Below are 17,995 nucleotides of genomic sequence, written 5' to 3'. Positions count from 1 at the left end.
TTTCACCCATCTGTGTTTTGCTAGTTCCTCGGGTATCAGCTTTGTGATGTCAGAGAGAGTGGCACTTGGATAGCTGGAAGTAGCTATTCTGTTTATGTTTATGTTTATGTTAGCTATGGCACCAGAGTATCTTTGACATACTGACACCTGCTGGATCTTAAAGGGTGTGCACCGCTGCTGTGACACATCTCACACATACACACACACACACTAAAATACCACATTTATCATTTCTAGTGCTGTTCGCTGATAGTATAGTGGTATGTATTCCGCCCTTGGACGGCAGGTAGGTCCCATCATGTCATTGGACACCGTGTTTGAACCATAACATGCAGAAAACGATTTTTGTCCCAGTTCACCCTTATTCGAGAGACTCATCTGACAGATTGATTCAATGACCTACTATATACAATAATATTGAAATGATTGCATTATTTTATATCTTTATCGAAGTTTAAAACAGCTTTTATATCTTTAAAATATACAGTCAATAAATAATGAACGTGAATGTGTGTCATAATGTGGAAAGTAAAGTAAAAGTAAAACCAAAACTAAATCAACACTGTAAATTGAATTCAAGTATTAAATTAATTTAATATGAGCTACTTCTGAGGAAGTAGTTAAATATTTATAGACTGTATCTAAACGCAACAAAAATATAAACGCAAGACTTTTGTTTCTGCTCCCATTTTTTATGAGATGAATTCAAAGATCTAAACTTTTTCCACATACACAATATCACCATTTCTCTCAAATATTGTCCACAAATCTGTCTAAATCTGTTATAGTGAGCACTTCTCCTTTGCTGAGATAGTCCATCCCACCTCACAGGTGTGCCATATCAAGATGCTGATTAGACACCATAATTAGTGCACAGGTGTGCCTTAGACTGCCCACAATAAAAGCCCACTCTGAAATGTGCAGTTTTATCACACAGCCCAATGCCACAGATGTCGCAAGATTTGAGGGAGCGTGCAATTGGAATGCTGACAGCAGGAATGTCAACCAGAGCTGTTGCTCGTGTATCGAATGTTCAGTTCTCTACCATAAGTCGTCTCCAAAGGCGTTTCAGAGAATTTGGCAGTACATCAAACCAGCCTTACACATCCAGCATGTTGACCTCCAAGATCGTCTGAGACCAGCCACTCGGACAGTTGCTGAAACGATCTGTTTGCATAACCAAAGAATTTCTGCACAAACTGTCAGAAACCGTCTCAGGGAAGCTCATCTGCATGCTCGTCGTCCTCAATGGGGTCTGGATCTGACTCCAGTTTGTCGTCGTAACCGACTTGAGTGGGCAAATACTCACATTCGATGGCGTCTGGGACGTTTGAAAGGTGTTCTATTCACGGATTACATCACCTCATGTTGCAGCAGGATAATGCACGGCCCCATGTTGCAAGGATCTATAGCTGAAAACGTCCCAGTTCTTCCATGGCCAGCATACTCACCGGACATGTCACCCATTGAGCATGTTTGGGATGCTCTGGTTCGGCGTATAGGGCAGCGTGCACCAGTTCCCGGCAATATCCAGCAACTTCGCACAGCCATTGAAGAGGAGTGGACCAACATTCCACAGGCCACAATCGACAACCTGATCAACTCTACGCAAAGGAGATGTGTTGCACTGCATGAGGCAAATGGTGGTCACACCAGATACTGACTGATTTTTTGAGTCCCCAGTACTGTATTAGTCACGTGACTTTTTCTTAAAGCGATACGCGCACCTACACAGGGTTTCGCTCTTTGAGCTCGACACATGTGCCGACGCGTCGATGTTCCCAGATCCATCACTATCCGACAGCTTTAACAAGGAGACTTTGTTTGGATTACTCCTCCTCGCATGTTGAGAAAGTGTAGTTGCTGGCTTGTCAGATATGTTGGAAAAATGAAAAAATGATTCAAAAAGTTTTGCTTCACTTAAAAGAAAATAAATAAAATCATCTCCAAGACATGGGGAATTCATGGTATTGCACGACCAGCCATTTTCAGTCACTGTGCACTTTATTTTTGCTAAGAGGCTCAAATCATATGGTATGGTATGGTTTAATTTATTTTGAACATGCATACATGTTACATTGGAATACTTTGTTACAATTATATTATGTCAAGTTATATGGAGAAATTAAAATGTGACGTGTATCCGTTGTAACGCGGCACTTACGTACCACAACAGCTGATGTTATATGTTTCATCATATCCTCCTGACTGGAGCGGAACATCCGAGACAAGGTAAAATCAACATGGCACAAATCAGTGAGATTAAGGTTAATGTACCTTACTAACACAACTATAGCCGTGTGGAGGGCTAGCGTTCTCTTAATTATGACTACTGTCAAATGTGTGGCAGTTTATTACGATGGTAATGTGACCATACTGGGTTTATTTAATCTGAAAAACAGCGCTGTGAGTTAATAAGACAGACAACAAAAACATTGTAGTTCACTAATCAGTAGCTGCTCATTTCTAGCAGACAATACTGTGAAATGGAACAAGGATATACTTGTCTCACTCATAATGTGTTCCACTACAGAAGGTGTCTTAATTTTGCTCTGCAAAAACGCAGTATCTTCTAAAGAATATTTGTCTTACTTCTAGTGAGCCTGTCTCCATGATGACATCACTGGGGGATGTTGGACCCCTTGTGTGACTTCAGTTTCTGCTTGAGGATGCTCCGCCCGCACCCAGTTGGGTTCAGTTCTGGAGGAGACGTATGGGCTACTTGATGAACTTCACCTCCTGAGCAAGGCACTTATTTGGAGGTGTGTTTGAGCTTGTTATCTCGTTGCAACCCAGTTTCCCCAAGAGAGGGGCAGCATTCACGCAACCCCAGACCATGACTCAACCAACACCATGCTTGACTGTGGGCAAGACACAATTATCTTGCTACTTATTTGTGTCGCCAGGTATTTAGACAATTATGGCTGTGTTGAGTCATTTCCCATGGGTAGTAAAGCTATACTGCTCTACCAGCTGTGCACTGACTACTCTAATCATAAATTGTTTGCTGAAATGTGAAGGCTGTACTCTCACTCTATTGCTGTGTCGATGGTAATCAGCATGTTGGCCACACAGTCAGGAGATCGGGACGATCTGGGTTCTAATCTCCGTTTGGCATCTGTGTGTAGAGTTTGCATGTTCTCCCCGTGCGTGCGCGGGGTTTTTCCGGGTACTCTGGTTTCCTCCCACATTCCAAAAACATGCATGTTAGGTTTCTAAATTATCCATAGGTATTAATGTGAGTGTGAATGTTTGTTTGTCAATATGTGCCCTGTGATTGGCTGGCGAGCAGTCCAGGGTGTACCCCGCCTCTCGCCCAAAGTCAGCTGGGATAGGGTCCGCGACCCCAGTGAGGATAAGCGGAATAGAAAATGGATGGATGGAAGGATATTTTCCTTTAGTCGGTAAAGTTCATTTAGATAAGAGAGCTATGTTTTGATGCAGGTTAAATAAAAGGCCATCGTTGCTTTTGTGTGTGTTTTTTTGTTGAATTTATACACCACCACAGTATATTTGAAATAAAAGATGTTATTTTAGTGTAACTTTCCCCTTTTAATTTCAAACTTTCACAAAGAAATGACATTTAGTATTTAGGAGCCACCGTAATTTCCAGGAAGTCAGCTTCTAGAGACGCACAAGGATGAACCTAGGGTTTGAATTGAAGTTTTTTTAATTCATGCAAATATATTCAACATATTCAACATTTTCATCTCTCCAAACCTGTCCAAATTACATATAAATCACATTATTATTAATAAAAGTTAACTTAAAAAATAATCAGACTTTAAATTAGTATGAATGCTAACCCAATCTTTCATAAGGTCAACTTTTACATTGATGGTTTTCCAAATGCTTTTAGACCATCAAAGGATACCGTACTCAGGTTGAAGGATTGGTCTTACATGCTAATGCTCGCTAGCACACTACATACAAGCTTGCGTTTGAGCACTTCTAAAAAGGGTCTACCTACGCGCACAGACACGTTTACTTCCGTCTTTACCTCCTATATGGCTTAAATAATGTCAAGTCAAGCCTTTAGACATAGCTTCCCTGCATTTTACCTCATACGGTGTTCGTGCTAGATGACATTTTGGCTCTGTCTGACATCTGTAGCTGTCTATCGACAGTGAGTGCTACTGCTGCCAGGAGCCAAAATGATGCTCACATGGCACTTTTATGCGCATGTCGGCCGTGGGCCCCAGAGCGGTTACATACGGTTTCCGGCGTCAGAGATTGGCCTTCAAAATAAAACAAATCAACTTGTATAAGACTTAAGCGCACATTATGGAAGGTGAATAACCAAACTTTTTTTAAATTCGTGTAGTTTGCGACCAGACGTTATAAGGTTTGTTTGAAGTTTTCTGCAAATGAAATTACTGTTGGACTGTTAATAAGAACGTTTTTTGCATAACTAAACATCCAGAGGGAAGATAATTTATCAGTTTACTCATTATTATTATATTAAATGCAATTCATAGTTATTCATGCTTTACAAATATATGTACTTTATCATTTGTATCGTTTACTAAGCCACATGTTTTGTGCGTTTGCTGATATGTAATTGTGAAATGGTGCAACCGGATGTGCTGTCACTGTCACTGTTGTGTGAGCACAGGCCCGCTGTGATTTGGTAGCCGCTGCAGTCAGAGGAAGGACCGCGGTTCTACCCCTTCTATCTTTTAGTTTCGACTCGAAATTTTATAGGTGGCTCCTTGTAGTAGCGATCAGTTATTTGTGTGTACTCTAGTCGTGTTCTATGATAATTACGTCGCTGTATTATCAAGCAACTGAGATCACTCGCCATTTTAATCGCAGGTTTCCACTGACAGCAGCGCTAGCACAACAATGGCTCTGAAAAGAATCCACAAGGTAAGGAAGTGAGCGGCGAGGCCCTTGGATTTCGTAGTTTTGCTGGAGATTTTGTCCCGGGGTTGTGCGTCAGTCGGTTGCGGTTGGGCTTTACTGCAGTCTCAACATTATAATGGTATTGGCAGACGAGCCTGTACATTGTAGCTAACGTTGTGTGGACACCTAGCGACGATAGTTGAAGCAGTGCGCCGCTTTTCTGTGCCTCAAATGGGGCCACCTCGGTCGACACAAAAGTCACCGTTTACCATGGCTCAGTACCTTTAATTTGTCTATCTTTTAGCACGTTTAGCCATCAAACACTCAAATGTTTAAAGTGGTCATGATATCTACAAATATTCCTTCTCCATTAAGCGTGTTTGTTTATTGCTTCATTTCAATATGTCCGGGTGGCTGGCTAACGCGATAAGCTAAGCTAGTACATTAACGCGAAGGTGAAACATTGTGGTACACTCTAATTCTGTCCGTCGTCATATGTGATGTTTGGATATAAACATCCACATGTGTGAATTTAGCTACATTATTTTCTAATATTGTTCATGTTCGTTGCTCTACTCTTGACTGTTGTACAGTTCTAGTTGTTAGCGGCTACGCTAAAGCTAGCTGAAATAGAACGACTATTGTGCTTGCTTTCTTATGGTCTAAATCGCCAGTTTGGGCCTTTTTACTAGCAATAAAACTATAGTAAAAGTCATGTAACAATATTTAACACCAATATGAACAGATGCGATGATGTTAGTATTATGACAGCCCATATATGCAAGGACGGATGTAGGCTAAACTAGTTTATACGTCTGCTGCTTTCATGCTCTGCATTGACAGTTCACGACCTAAACAGACATTAACGATAATATTGTGTTGAAACGCTGTTAAATGCTTGTGTTTTGCACCGTTTGACAGCGACACCATAGCAAGAAAGTGTGAAAAGCTATGAAATGGTAGCGGGCCCCGCGCGTCGTTCGCCTGATGTCGTGTTTGTGACAGCAGCCTCAGGAAGACATCATACAATTTCTTAGCTTGTGCAAGCATATTGTTGTTTATCTGGTGTTTGTTCGCCCCTTCTACGTTTTGACCAGTTTTATAATTTCCTCGCTTGCCGCCTTACAGTATGTTGCCATAGGAGCTGAGACAGCGAACATGACGCTATCGTTTGCAGAGCTGCACCGGCTAGTGACAACCAAGAGTCTTGGCTGTAATATTACCAATTTTGTTGACAATTTTCTCCAATTTGCCTTGTTTTGTCACGGCCACAACTGGACTAGGCGTATTACATAATGGGGGTCATTTCATGACGCCAGGGTAATATTGGGAAATGCCTTTGCAGGGTATGCACAGTGCATCAATTGAAATTTGACAGATCATATTTAAGACATATTATGGGTTATACATTGCAAGTGTTCAAGTGATGATTTAGTTGAATCCATCTTATGCGCTAGGGCTGCTCACAAAAATCTCAATTACCACTAAAATAAAAATATCTGATTTTTTGAGATATTAATGAAAATGCATCAAAAACACTGTCATTTTACACAAGGACTCGCTGCACTGTTAGCATGACGGCCTTTTCCTTTCGCTATAATGTGCATGCATGTATTGTGGTGTGAGCAAGCATCTTTTTTTTTTTTTTTTTTTTTTTACTTGATGACTTCTATTAATTTCTATTAAGACATTCCCCCATCAACTGGCCTTCCGGGATTTCCCATGAAGAACGGCAGAAAGGCCATTGGCCGTTTTTTTAAAGCAGACAATACGGAGTCTGATAATAATAATAATAATTAAAATGAAAAATATGATTTGTTTCAAGCATAAGCCCTGAACATGGTTTGTATGTGCGTGACAGAAAAATAATGTCAGAGAATCTCAATCTCCATTCTGAGCAAGAAAATCGTGATTCACATTTTTATTTTTTTGTTTTTCAGAACCGTGCCAGCGCTATTATGCCTCTAGTCCGCGATCATATTGTTTTTGTATGACACTGTCTTGTCACAAAGTGTTTTGGTGCTGTTATTTATTATTCAATAATATGTTTGTTGTTGTTTCAGGAATTGAATGACTTTGCACGGGATCCTCCAGCCCAATGTTCTGCTGGACCAGTAGGAGATGACAGTAAGTTTAGCATCACCAGCAGTGTTGCCCAGACATACGTTCATTTGTGGCGGCCTGCCACAAATAAACTAAGATTGCCACAAATAGATTTGGCATTACCTGTTCATCCTTGCCCATAAACACATTATGAGACTATATAATGGGATTGCCAGTGAATGTAGGTTGTCGTTGCAGCTCAGTACAGTAGGTGACGGTGTGCATAATAAATCACCTCATGTTTAACACACTTCATATGCACTTGGTCTGCCGAAGAATAAGAAGACGTAGCAGGAGGGACCAGTGTAGTGTTGCTATATTAAGGAAGTACTCAGATCCCTCTGGAAAAAGAAAGAAAAGAAGAATCTAGTGACTTTTTCTTGTCTTATCGAAAACTTTTTGAGACACTGACATGAAAACACGTATCGCTCTTAACTTATTAAATCCCAGCCATTTTTCAAAAGACAACTCCTTCAGTACCGGACATTTTAGACAATTTTGACAGATTTTTCAAGGCACACAGGTTATTGTGTTCAATGGCTATATAAACATGGAACCTACCAAAAGAAAGATTAGACTCTTGTCTAGCATTAGAAAAAAAGTTTGTTTCTGCCTTTTTCCGTTCTTTAGTAATCAGCAGTAGAACATAGGTAAGTTTCAGGAAAGTATCAGTTTCCAACAAGAAAAGGGAGAAAAACTTTGTGAAAAGATACATTTCAAGCATAACTTTCACTTTGACATCATTGTTTTTGCTCTTGTGACAGCTCAAATATCTCAACAATTGTACCATAACATAAACAACACAAATAAGGGTTGTTTTACATCCAAATAACAATTTATTTACAAATATAACACCATGAACTATTTGCAGTTTTCACATTTGGAAGTATGCGTGTGTGCATGCTTTAAAATTTCCCTACAATATGTAACCTCCTGCACGCTACACTCCACCTTGCTCTTCCACTTGCTCCTTGCTGTCGAGTATGTTAATACATGCAAATGATCCATGCCGAGCTCTTATCAAATGCACTTCTGCCACCTTGTGGCTGTTTTTATGGCTTAAAACTGCAATGACATATATTAATGTGCAGTTGCATCACCACCCCTTTTTGCCTCGGGCAAAAAAATTTAAAAGATATATAAATACGTCTTTGGGTTTGGGTGTTCGGGTTTATAAAAACGTACAAATACGTCTTTGGTATTGAATGACTTAGCGATCAGCGGTGCTGCCATGGGCTCCCCCCCACGTCAAAACACTCACAGGCGGTTCAGTCTTGTTTGTGACATTTAAAAAAAACACAACAAAAACAGCCAGGAAGTTTGTTTCTAAACATTTATTTTGCTTTATGCACTTTTTTTATCCATTCACTGAATGAATGATTACACACTTTTTACACATGATTTTGTACATGATTACTTTTACTTACTTTTCTTGTCTCTCCCACAACCTTATTCCTTTCTCCTACAGCCTCCATTACAATTGCATGCGTGTTGTCAATGGCCAATTATGCAAATTAGACGATGTAATCTAACAGCTGCTTAGCATGCACAATGATCCATTTAAGGCAGGGTTTTTCAAAGTGTGGAACCATAATCACCCCCTCTGAGAACATCAAGCATCTTCCAAGCAGCTTCTTTGTATTATCGTCTTCAGTAACCTCGAGGTTCACACCCTAGTCGTAGTTTGTGTGCTGCTGGAGTACAGTGTTCCCTTGTTTATCGCAGGGGATAGGTTCCCAAAATAGCCCGCAATAAGTGAAATTCACGAAGTAGCCAACTTCCTTTTTTACAATTATTGTATATGTTTTAAGGCTGTAAACCCCTTGCCATACACTTAGTACACTTTTCTCACACAGGCAATGACATTTTCTCACATTTCTCTTTTGTTTAAACACTCAAAAAAATTTAATGATTGACTTACAGGTAGGACACAAGAACTTATCAAGTCACTCTCACGTATTCCACTCCTGTTGCAATCCTTCTCCTTCGAACCGAAGATTCATTTACATGCTAGCAAGCAAGCTAGCAATGACACTGGGAACACGGCGGGCGGCATGAAGGAGAGGCTGTAGACCATTGTCAATCAATCAGGACGCAGAAAACAATGGGCGGTGCAGACAGACGTGAGAGGCAAGAGAGACATTGAACTTCCCACAATGCAGTTCTTCTTAAAGGGCCAGGCTCGGCCTGTAACGGCGTTCAAAAAAAAAAAAAAAAAAAGGAAGCAGAACAAAAAAAATTCTGCAAATCTGTGAAAGGTGAACCGCGATAGAGCGAGGGGACACTGTACAGGAAATATGTTTTTGCTTTGATTATTATTTTTTTGCACACTAGTTGCTCTGCCTCCCCTGAGGTGCTCAGCTGCCCCCCCAGTGAGGTGCGCCTCACACTTTGAAACTCCCGAATGATCACATGCACACACAAGGCTATATTGAATAAGACACTGAAAACATGTTGTTTTGTTTGTTCACATAACAACAGCATTTTTGGAGCCAAGTAATAAAGCATTTTGAAAAGAGATCTCAACTTGGAAGATTTTACAAACATCACAGTTTACATCAGAATGCTAAAAATTATCGCTCTTACTCTGGAGTGTGTACATGTGTGCACAGTTGAGGCATGTAAGACTATGTCTCATTCAGTAGAATTAGATGCAACCTATCATTGTTGGAGCATTTGTGCTTAACAATTAAACCTGCAGTGTACATCTACAGTACAGCTGGCAAGTTTCCAGTGAACTCCCCATAACAAATATAGACGTAAAGGTGCCGATTATATATCAACACTTGAGATTATCAACAAACCTGTGCATACAGACAGCCAGTAATACATGCAGTGACTCCAGAAGCTTCATTTATTACATGAAATAGTAGATTGTCCCATTAATGTACCACCTTGCAATGGTACACACGTCCCTTGTCCCTAGCCAGAGTTGAACATGCAGCCCTTCACAGAATACAGGCCTCCCTTGCTACATGCTTGACTATTGAGTGTAAAGGTGACTATAAGGGTGTTATTTCATGTCTACCGGGCTCTAATAATGGTAAAAAAAATATATTTAGAAGGTTGTAAACAGGTTTTTTATGCCCCAACTTTTCTTTTTTAACATTCAATCCTACTTTGTGGAAATGTACTTATCACTGGTCTGGAACCAGTTAACCGCCATAAACGAGGGATGACTGTATGAGATATTGCCCCTTTTGCTCTGCATGGTACACATGTTGCATTTAACATCTGTACTTTCTATTGATGTTTTTTCCATTGTCCAAAGCAGGAACTATACCAAGTACAGTAGATACTTGCTTTTTGTTGGGGTTACTTTCCGGGACTACTGGCGAATTACAAAAAAACCCAAAACAAGATATGCATATTTTTGACACACAACTACGGTGGCTGCAGTGGTCGCTTTCCTTGCTGCCCTCCATCTCCTCTCGAATACAGTAAATGTTATCTCCAGTGTGTGACCAACAGCCACATGCTGGGAAGTAAATACAGGAGACTCTCGTTCTCCGTTTATTTTTTGTTAGCAACTCTTGTTATGACTAAAGTATTCAATGTGCTTGCTGCTCTATTTTTTTTTTAATACGAAGCCAATCTACACGAGGGCATACACGTAGATCGGCTAGGAACTGAGCCATTGGAAACGTGCAGTGGGAAAGCGGCAATAGTTCACAGAGTGACAGCCTTTTGGTGAGGTTGAGCCAAAGCTGAGCACCACAACAGCATATCAATGAATCCACGCATAATCAGCACGTTGAAATCAGCTTCAACACAAATGCCACAGGGTTGTAATTATGTTCCTTAAACATGATTAAAATGTATGCAACTTATTTTAGGGATCAAAATTCTGGAATATGTTTGCATTTTTTTTTTTGACTTGGCTTTCTCAATCCTTAAATGCATTCCATTTAATTATTTTATTTCTCTGTTAAACAGAGCTACATAACCTCATGCTGTGTTTGTACACCTGGATAATCTAACAACATACGTTTTTTACCTGTATGGCCAAATGATTTGCTCTCTGGTAGCCTTTTGTTGCCATGTTGAAATAACAAACAATTGTTAATTTGTTTGTGTAAAGTCAAATAGTTGCTTTGCCTGTGTTTTTCCCTGCACTCCTGAGCCTTCCTGATCAACTCTGATGTGTTTCAGGTTTTCACTGGCAAGCCACAATAATGGGGCCTGTAAGTATTGTTTGTACAAAACATTCAGGTTACATTTCAGGGCCACTCATGTACGTAGTCTGTTTTTTGTTGTTGTTGTTGTTGTTGTACACGCAGCTCCTTTGTGAATGTGTTATGCTAAATGTTTTTGTCTCTGTCCATTAGAATGACAGTCCTTACCAAGGCGGGGTTTTCTTCTTGACCATCCACTTCCCCACAGACTACCCCTTCAAACCACCAAAGGTAAGCACAACACAGTGCAGGTGGTCGGTTCTTTGACTGCAATGTAAGTCGGAACTTACACTTAAATGAACTCCTATGTCACTCAGATTGTACGCAGAACACATGAAGGGCATATAAAGTACAGTAAAAGTTCAGAGAGATTAAACACAAAAATTAAATGAAGCAGTAATAAGAACAAATCCTTACTCTTATCCCAGTGGTTGTCTACCTACTTAAAATATTGTCCCAGGTTAGTCCCCTCTTCTCCTCCCAGATCTGCTTGTAACAGTGCACGGAATCCATGAAATGATCTTTATCCTTCATGATGGTTCGGACTAAAAAAGAAGCCAAAATTGGTGGCCGTGTCTCCTCTCTGTGTGCTTTTTTATGATATTCATTTTTACTTCCATGATGCTGCTTTCCTTTTCTTTGGTGCACTGCTGCATGAGAGACATAGTGAAGTCTACAAAGTTAACTAATAAGTAGGGATGTATGACCGATACTGGCATAACAATTTAATATTGGTATCAGGTTTTTCCCTATAGTGAAAACGGATAATAAAAAAACTGCTGGGGCCTATGGGCTCCCGTACTTGTCATCGAGGCTTCCATTGGCACCAATACGTGGAAATACTTGATCACGTCCTGTGCTGTTCTTCGCAGTCGGAACTGGGCTGGATATGTTGAAACCACGGCCATGGGTGTGCCACAGATAGCACAGACATGAGCTAACTCATTAGCTTGTAGCGGCACCGACACGGTCTTGTTTTCTCTGTTGTCAGTCGAAATTTTTTTATCCACGTCGAGGGTCACCAAATGTGGAGATGCGATTCACAACGAGTCGAGATAGGTGGCACCAGTTTACTCTTGACTCAACAACAAGCAATAATTCTTTAGCAATACCTGTAAAAGGAAATACGGTACGTAGATACTTCAGTAATCCCCAAGAGAAATGTCTAAAACTATATTGTGGGCCACCACAATGTTTTAATTCCATGACAGGCGATTTGTGATGTTACACATCTGTATCGGTTGCTATCGGAAATTGAGAGTTGTACAATTTTGGCATATCGGACAAAAAGCCAATATTGGACATCCCTTCTAATGAGGGATGTTATTCTTCCTCAGTATAGCTGAGCAGGAACACACTGTACTCACCCGCCCAGCACGAAGCACACACTTTAGGCCTGTCACAATAACAAATTTTGCCGGACGATAATTGTCCCACAAATTGTTGCCGATAAACGATATTATTGTCAACATTATCTTGAGACCATGTTTTCATTAATGAAACGATAATAATGCAAGTACACTGTATCAAAAGCAACTTTTATTTCGCAGGAGTATTTAACATTGCAATTGGCATGTCAAGAGCTTTTTAATTAAACAAGAAAGACAGGAAAAAACCCAATAAACATAAAATGTACTCGATCTCTTTTAGCAAAAATTGCACTTAATAAAAATCACTATTTCTGAATTTGAAACACTGATTCACTTATAGCACCATTGTGTGTGGAATTTGATGTTTACGTTTACTGGGGTGTAACATTTTGTCAGAGTTTGGTCAAAGTACAGGTTTTGGATGTCGCAAAATGTAGGGGATATATCGATATTTTTCAAATATCGATATTTCTTTGAAGCGTGATATCAAAAACAAACATATTGTTCATATTGATATAGACTGCACTTGCGCTGTTAACTCATCAGTGTAAACACTCATGCAGCCTAAGTCGCACGTGCGCACACACAGACACACTAGCATGCTCTGCTAAACTAAGCTAACTAAGCTAAGAGAGGAGTTTCCAGGTGTTTTCGTCACCGTTTTCACATATTTAGTTCGGGAGGGGGCGGGTTAGTGTATGTGAAGACTTTCTGCCACGATTGAGCAGGAAATACTTACCCCCACATTTCTCATGATGACATCATTTCGTTCATGCCACTTTCCGTTCTTATTGGCCAATTTTGCTATTCTCGATGCAATTCTGTTAACACGGAAGTCATAGGGCCCTAAGAGTGCTGCTGCTGTGTGTGAGCCCCGCCTCTCATCACTGAGACAAAGAGACAGAGTGACTGACACAGGAGGGTTCACTCACTCCTTTCATTCCTATAGAACTATAGAACCAACGCACCCTGGTGTCGAGACAGATGCACAGAGTGAAACTTCTTGTCATGTAGCCTGTTTGGTAGAGAGAGAGAGGAGGAAAACGAATGCATGCACATGTCAATTTATCGAGGCCGGCAAAATTATCCACTTTATCCTGTGATTTATTGATTATCATGACAGGCCTACACACACTGCATTCTTGTGTGGCGTGTATTTGTTCGTCGGCGTGTGCTGTACTAGTTCTCAAGCGGGTCTTGTGTTTACGGACCATGGGCGTGCTTTTGTAATCATGCAATGTCATAACACGGAACGTTACCACCTGTACACTGAAAATGACAGGTTCCAGAGATTTACCTTTTCATTGCTGAAAGCGATGTTTCCTGTTAATCTTCGATGTTGACCTCCTTGGTTTGTCTTCTTCAGGTTGCATTTACCACAAGAATCTACCATCCAAATATCAACAGCAATGGCAGCATTTGTCTTGACATCCTGCGATCACAGTGGTCTCCAGCTCTCACCATCTCCAAAGGTAGGCTGTTTTCTCTGACCTGTGCTGTCATAATTACACTACGAGGTTCACTGTTTTAGAAATTATGAAGCCAAGGAAAGTTGGAGTGCTGGATTTTTTGTACTTTGACTGCCAAGACATAGGTTTTGGTTGTGTGCCTTTTATTATTACACTCCCAGAAGAAGAACACACACCAGCTATCTCTTACAATCCACCATCATTTTTTTGTTTGCAAAGAGTAGATCCTTACCAAGATTTTTTTGGGCCATGCAAATTATTTATATCCTTGCAAGGGATGTGTATTGATACTCTGTACCATAATGGCTCTATTGCGGTTCACCTTTCGCAGATTTGCCGTTTCGCAGAATTTTTTTTTGTGCTTTAAAAAAAAATACATTACAGCGTATGAATGCTGTTTTAGGCCGAGTTTGGCTCTTTAAGAACAGTTGCATTGTTGGAAGTGGAGTGTCTTTTCCCTCGTTTGTCTGTCTGCACCGCCCCTTGTTTTCTGCATCCTGATTGGCTGTAGACCATTGTCAATCAATCTCCCCTGTGCCGCCCTGTGTGTCTCCTGTGTCATCACTAGCTTGCTTGTTTGCTAGCTTGTAAATTAATCAACGGTTTGGAAGGAGGACTGCAGAAATGTTTTAAAAAGGATACAAAAATCCTACAGTACAGCGGAACGGCGCCAGAACGAAAAGGCACGGTCACAGGAGAAAAATACGTACGAATGACTTAATAATTTCTTGTGTGGTTAATCATTAAAATTCAAACAAAGGTTTGAACTTCTTTAAGAGTGTTTAAACAAGAGAGAAATCTGATAGAATGTGAATGCCTGTCTGAGAAAAGTGTATGGTGAGGGGGTTTACAGCCTTAAAACATATGTAGTCATTGTAAAAAAAAAAAAAAAAAAAAAAAAAAATGAAGTTGGCTACTTTGCGGATTTCCCTTATTTCGGACTATTTTGGGACCCTATCCCACGTGGCAAACCAGGGAACACTGTAACCAGACCGAAAAACTAGGTCGATATCGGTTCCTTGTTTCGGTACCGCTAAATTAGTAACTGTTACTATTCGTTTAATAATAATTGGCACCGAAATGAGGCAAAAAACAGGTATAGTTACGCTCTACCTGTCAGCCCCTGCAACAAGTGCATGAAGGTGATATTGTGCAAGTAACATTGTGTACGTAACTTCATTTTGCTCGTTAATACAGTACATGACTCTTGTGCAATATGTATAATTGACAATTGTGTATCAATTGTCCATTTCTGCTGGAATTGTACAGAATGTATGCACTTGAAGTACTGTAAAACGTTGCACATTTTTTGCACATTCCCTGTTTTCTGTATTGCTTCTGGTTTTGCTTAAGTGTGGAACACAAATACACACTTTGTACAGGTAACACAATACAGATGTGCATTAAAAACTATTTAGTAGTAACAACATGCAAGCTTATTCACACACATTCCTTGCTTATGGTATATTTCCTACTCTGATAAGAGTATCATGTAATTATGTTAATTGCCAGACATGTAAAGTTATTTATATTTTTTTATATACATATATGATAACTTAATGTTTTTATAGTTAAGGTCAATTATTGCCACTTGTCATTCGCCGCCTCTCTACCAAACATGCTATTCTGGATGCTGCTTTAACTACTGTCGTGTCCTTCCCAGTTCTCCTGTCCATCTGCTCTCTGCTGTGTGACCCAAACCCGGATGACCCCTTAGTACCGGAGATCGCCCGTATCTACAAGACGGACAGGGAAAAGTATGTCTTCTCATTCATTCACATTGTTGGTGTGCGGGATTTTATTTTTGTGTAGAGGTGCTGCATCACCTTCCAGTATGCTCTGACTGGTTGCCAAGAAGCAGACTCTTTTTTTTTTGCTTTGCTGCAGTGAAAGAGCAAGTCTAAACTAATGTGCTGACTTTGGCCACAACATACAGAAGGGTGTGAACCCTTATGAAGTGGCAGCCAGCTGGCCGATGTTGCTTCTGCTTCAACCAGGGAGAATAATGACCGAACACAGAAGAGACTGTACCAGCACTTACCGTATTTACTCCAAACGTGGCCTCACTCTAATACAGGGGTCACCAACGTGGTGCCCGCGGGCACCAGGTAGCCCCCCACGACCACATGAGGTGCCCGCAAGCCTGCTTTTCATTCAGGTTTTCAGTTAATAATGAAAGAACAGTAGAAAGAAATGCATTCTGTAATACAAAATGTGAGTTGTGGACACCAGCATTTTGTTAATATTCTGGTAAAACAAGCATATTCGCTTTGTTTGGGTTTAAAATAAGCTCTGAAAATAAATGTTACAAAAATGAGTAGCTCTTGGCCACTTTCATTTTGTAAAAGTAGCTCTCGCAAGGAAAAACGTTGGTGACCCCTGATCTAATAGACGTGTCACAATTAACCGTAATCAATGTAAATGAATAAACACAGAGCTTCAGATAGACGTCCTTACACACTAATATACATTCAAAACATACAATTTTATACTTTATTTATAACCTGCAAGGCATGCTGGGTAACTTCCGGCAGGGGAAGTGTGCCTGGGCTTCCCTGCATGCCTTGTGGGTTCTAAATGACTATACCATAGTATTGCTTTACATGTATATTATTGTGTAAGCATCTATTCGTCCTCTTGCTGAAACAACAAAAATGAAAGATTTCTCTCCTTTGTCTGTTTCCAGGTACAACAAAATAGCCCGGGAATGGACACAAAAGTATGCAATGTAGTGTTGGAGCGGGATCATTGCCAACCAGCTCTACGGCAAAAGTTTGGGGAGCTTGAGATGTAAAGAGAAAACAAACAAAAAAAACACATTCAAACAAATGAAAAAGTTTCAAACAAGATCTTGTTGGTTTCCATTGGAGTGCTTTCATTGAGCCACGCCTCCCCCTCACCAGAGTACCTGTAAAAGTCTCTCGACACCCCGCCCCTACCATACGTGTCGTCCCTTTGTTTTCATCTGTCTTGTTTCACCCCCTCCCTTCCTCACCTGCACACCCTCCCATGTACTAACAGCCAATGTGCAGTCGTCTTTATTGTGCCCCCCCTCCACTCGGTTCTTCATTCCTTTATTCTGTTTTATTTTGTCTACAAGCAGGTTTGGCTGTCGCTGCCTCCCCCAGCCCACTCTTACGTCCCCATCCACACTCACCCCAGATGTCCATCACTTAAAGCATTCCTTTGAGCATCTAAACTTCTGAGGGGACCGTTTTCTTTATTTTCCTTTTTCGGGGGAGGGGCACAATAACTTGGAGGGATTTTTACACACCTTTCTTGTTGTGTTTTTCCTTTTTGATTTCCATCTGTCGAGAAAGCAGACTGTCAGCGAGTCAGAGGGCACTCTGTTTCATTTATACAGTGAAAACTTAATGAATCGTCGCAGGCCATTAGTGGTCTTCTGTTGGATACTATGAAATGACTTGAATTTATCTCCACATTTCCTGCTCCTCACACCTCCCCAAGTCGACCCATTTGTACACAGACACACACACACACACACACACACACACACACACACACACACACACACACACACAAAGAACAAGTGCAACCCCGTGTCCACCCCCACAACTACCTCCATTTTTGTTTCTTGACAAAGTGGAGGTTCCAGACCAGGTATTTAAGCAATTCATTTTTTCTTAGTTCAACCTATGTTTTTACCCCACCCTTCCCACCCATAACTCTTTAGGTTGTTACTTTTTTCTTTTCGTTATATGCTTTTTTGTTAAATTAGAGGCTAACATCTTATATGGCTCTGGGACTGGCTTGGGCTCTGAGTGCGAGGAGAACACACTCTTCTTGCACAAAACCTCTGTATATTGAATTACCTGAGAGGCTCGTTGAGCTTTGTGTGTTGATTAAACTGTGTAATAAAAACCTGTGACTCCTGTGTTGACTCATTCTAACGCATTTTTTGGGAGGACATGGGAGGGATATTTAATAGCAGGGTATACAATAATTGTATTGTATTGTGCGATCCCTTTACTGAGATGCCAACATTTGGTGTTTGCAAACGAGTAGGTTGTAT

At 40.6% G+C, this 17,995-nt stretch overlaps 1 protein-coding gene and 1 long non-coding RNA gene across 3 annotated transcripts in view; both read left to right on the top strand.

The window, feature by feature from the left end:
* LOC129189669 (uncharacterized) overlaps positions 1-3,384 on the top strand; it is a 66,742-nt gene extending 63,358 nt beyond the window's left edge. For both annotated transcript variants that reach the window (XR_008572841.1, XR_008572840.1), the window contains exon 7: positions 2,599-3,384. This is a non-coding gene — a long non-coding RNA (uncharacterized LOC129189669). The remainder of the gene's footprint in view (positions 1-2,598) is intronic.
* A 1,215-nt stretch (positions 3,385-4,599) lies between these two features.
* LOC129189737 (ubiquitin-conjugating enzyme E2 D2) lies at positions 4,600-17,644 on the top strand. The gene is made up of 7 exons (XM_054791732.1): positions 4,600-4,869; positions 6,909-6,972; positions 11,101-11,132; positions 11,277-11,354; positions 13,860-13,965; positions 15,626-15,719; positions 16,649-17,644. Exons 1-7 carry the CDS (start codon positions 4,846-4,848, stop codon positions 16,692-16,694), a joined length of 444 nt encoding a protein of 147 aa, XP_054647707.1. The 5' UTR covers positions 4,600-4,845; the 3' UTR covers positions 16,695-17,644.
* Positions 17,645-17,995: the final 351 nt, after the last annotated feature.

The sequence above is a fragment of the Dunckerocampus dactyliophorus genome, chromosome 11 (assembly GCF_027744805.1).
Source record: "Dunckerocampus dactyliophorus isolate RoL2022-P2 chromosome 11, RoL_Ddac_1.1, whole genome shotgun sequence".
NCBI classification, from domain to species: domain Eukaryota; kingdom Metazoa; phylum Chordata; class Actinopteri; order Syngnathiformes; family Syngnathidae; genus Dunckerocampus; species Dunckerocampus dactyliophorus.
This window is presented reverse-complemented; position numbering and strand designations above follow the sequence as displayed.

What these genes read in the sequence shown, in the direction of transcription:
- LOC129189737 (XM_054791732.1), top strand. Translation starts at nt 4,846, where the DNA reads ATGGCTCTGAAAAGAATCCACAAG. An exon ending in TGGACCAGTAGGAGATGACA is followed by an intron (nt 6,973 to 11,100) that starts GTAAGTTTAGCA and finishes GATGTGTTTCAG; the next exon opens with GTTTTCACTGGCAAGCCACA. An exon ending in AAGCCACAATAATGGGGCCT is followed by an intron (nt 11,133 to 11,276) that starts GTAAGTATTGTT and finishes TCTGTCCATTAG; the next exon opens with AATGACAGTCCTTACCAAGG.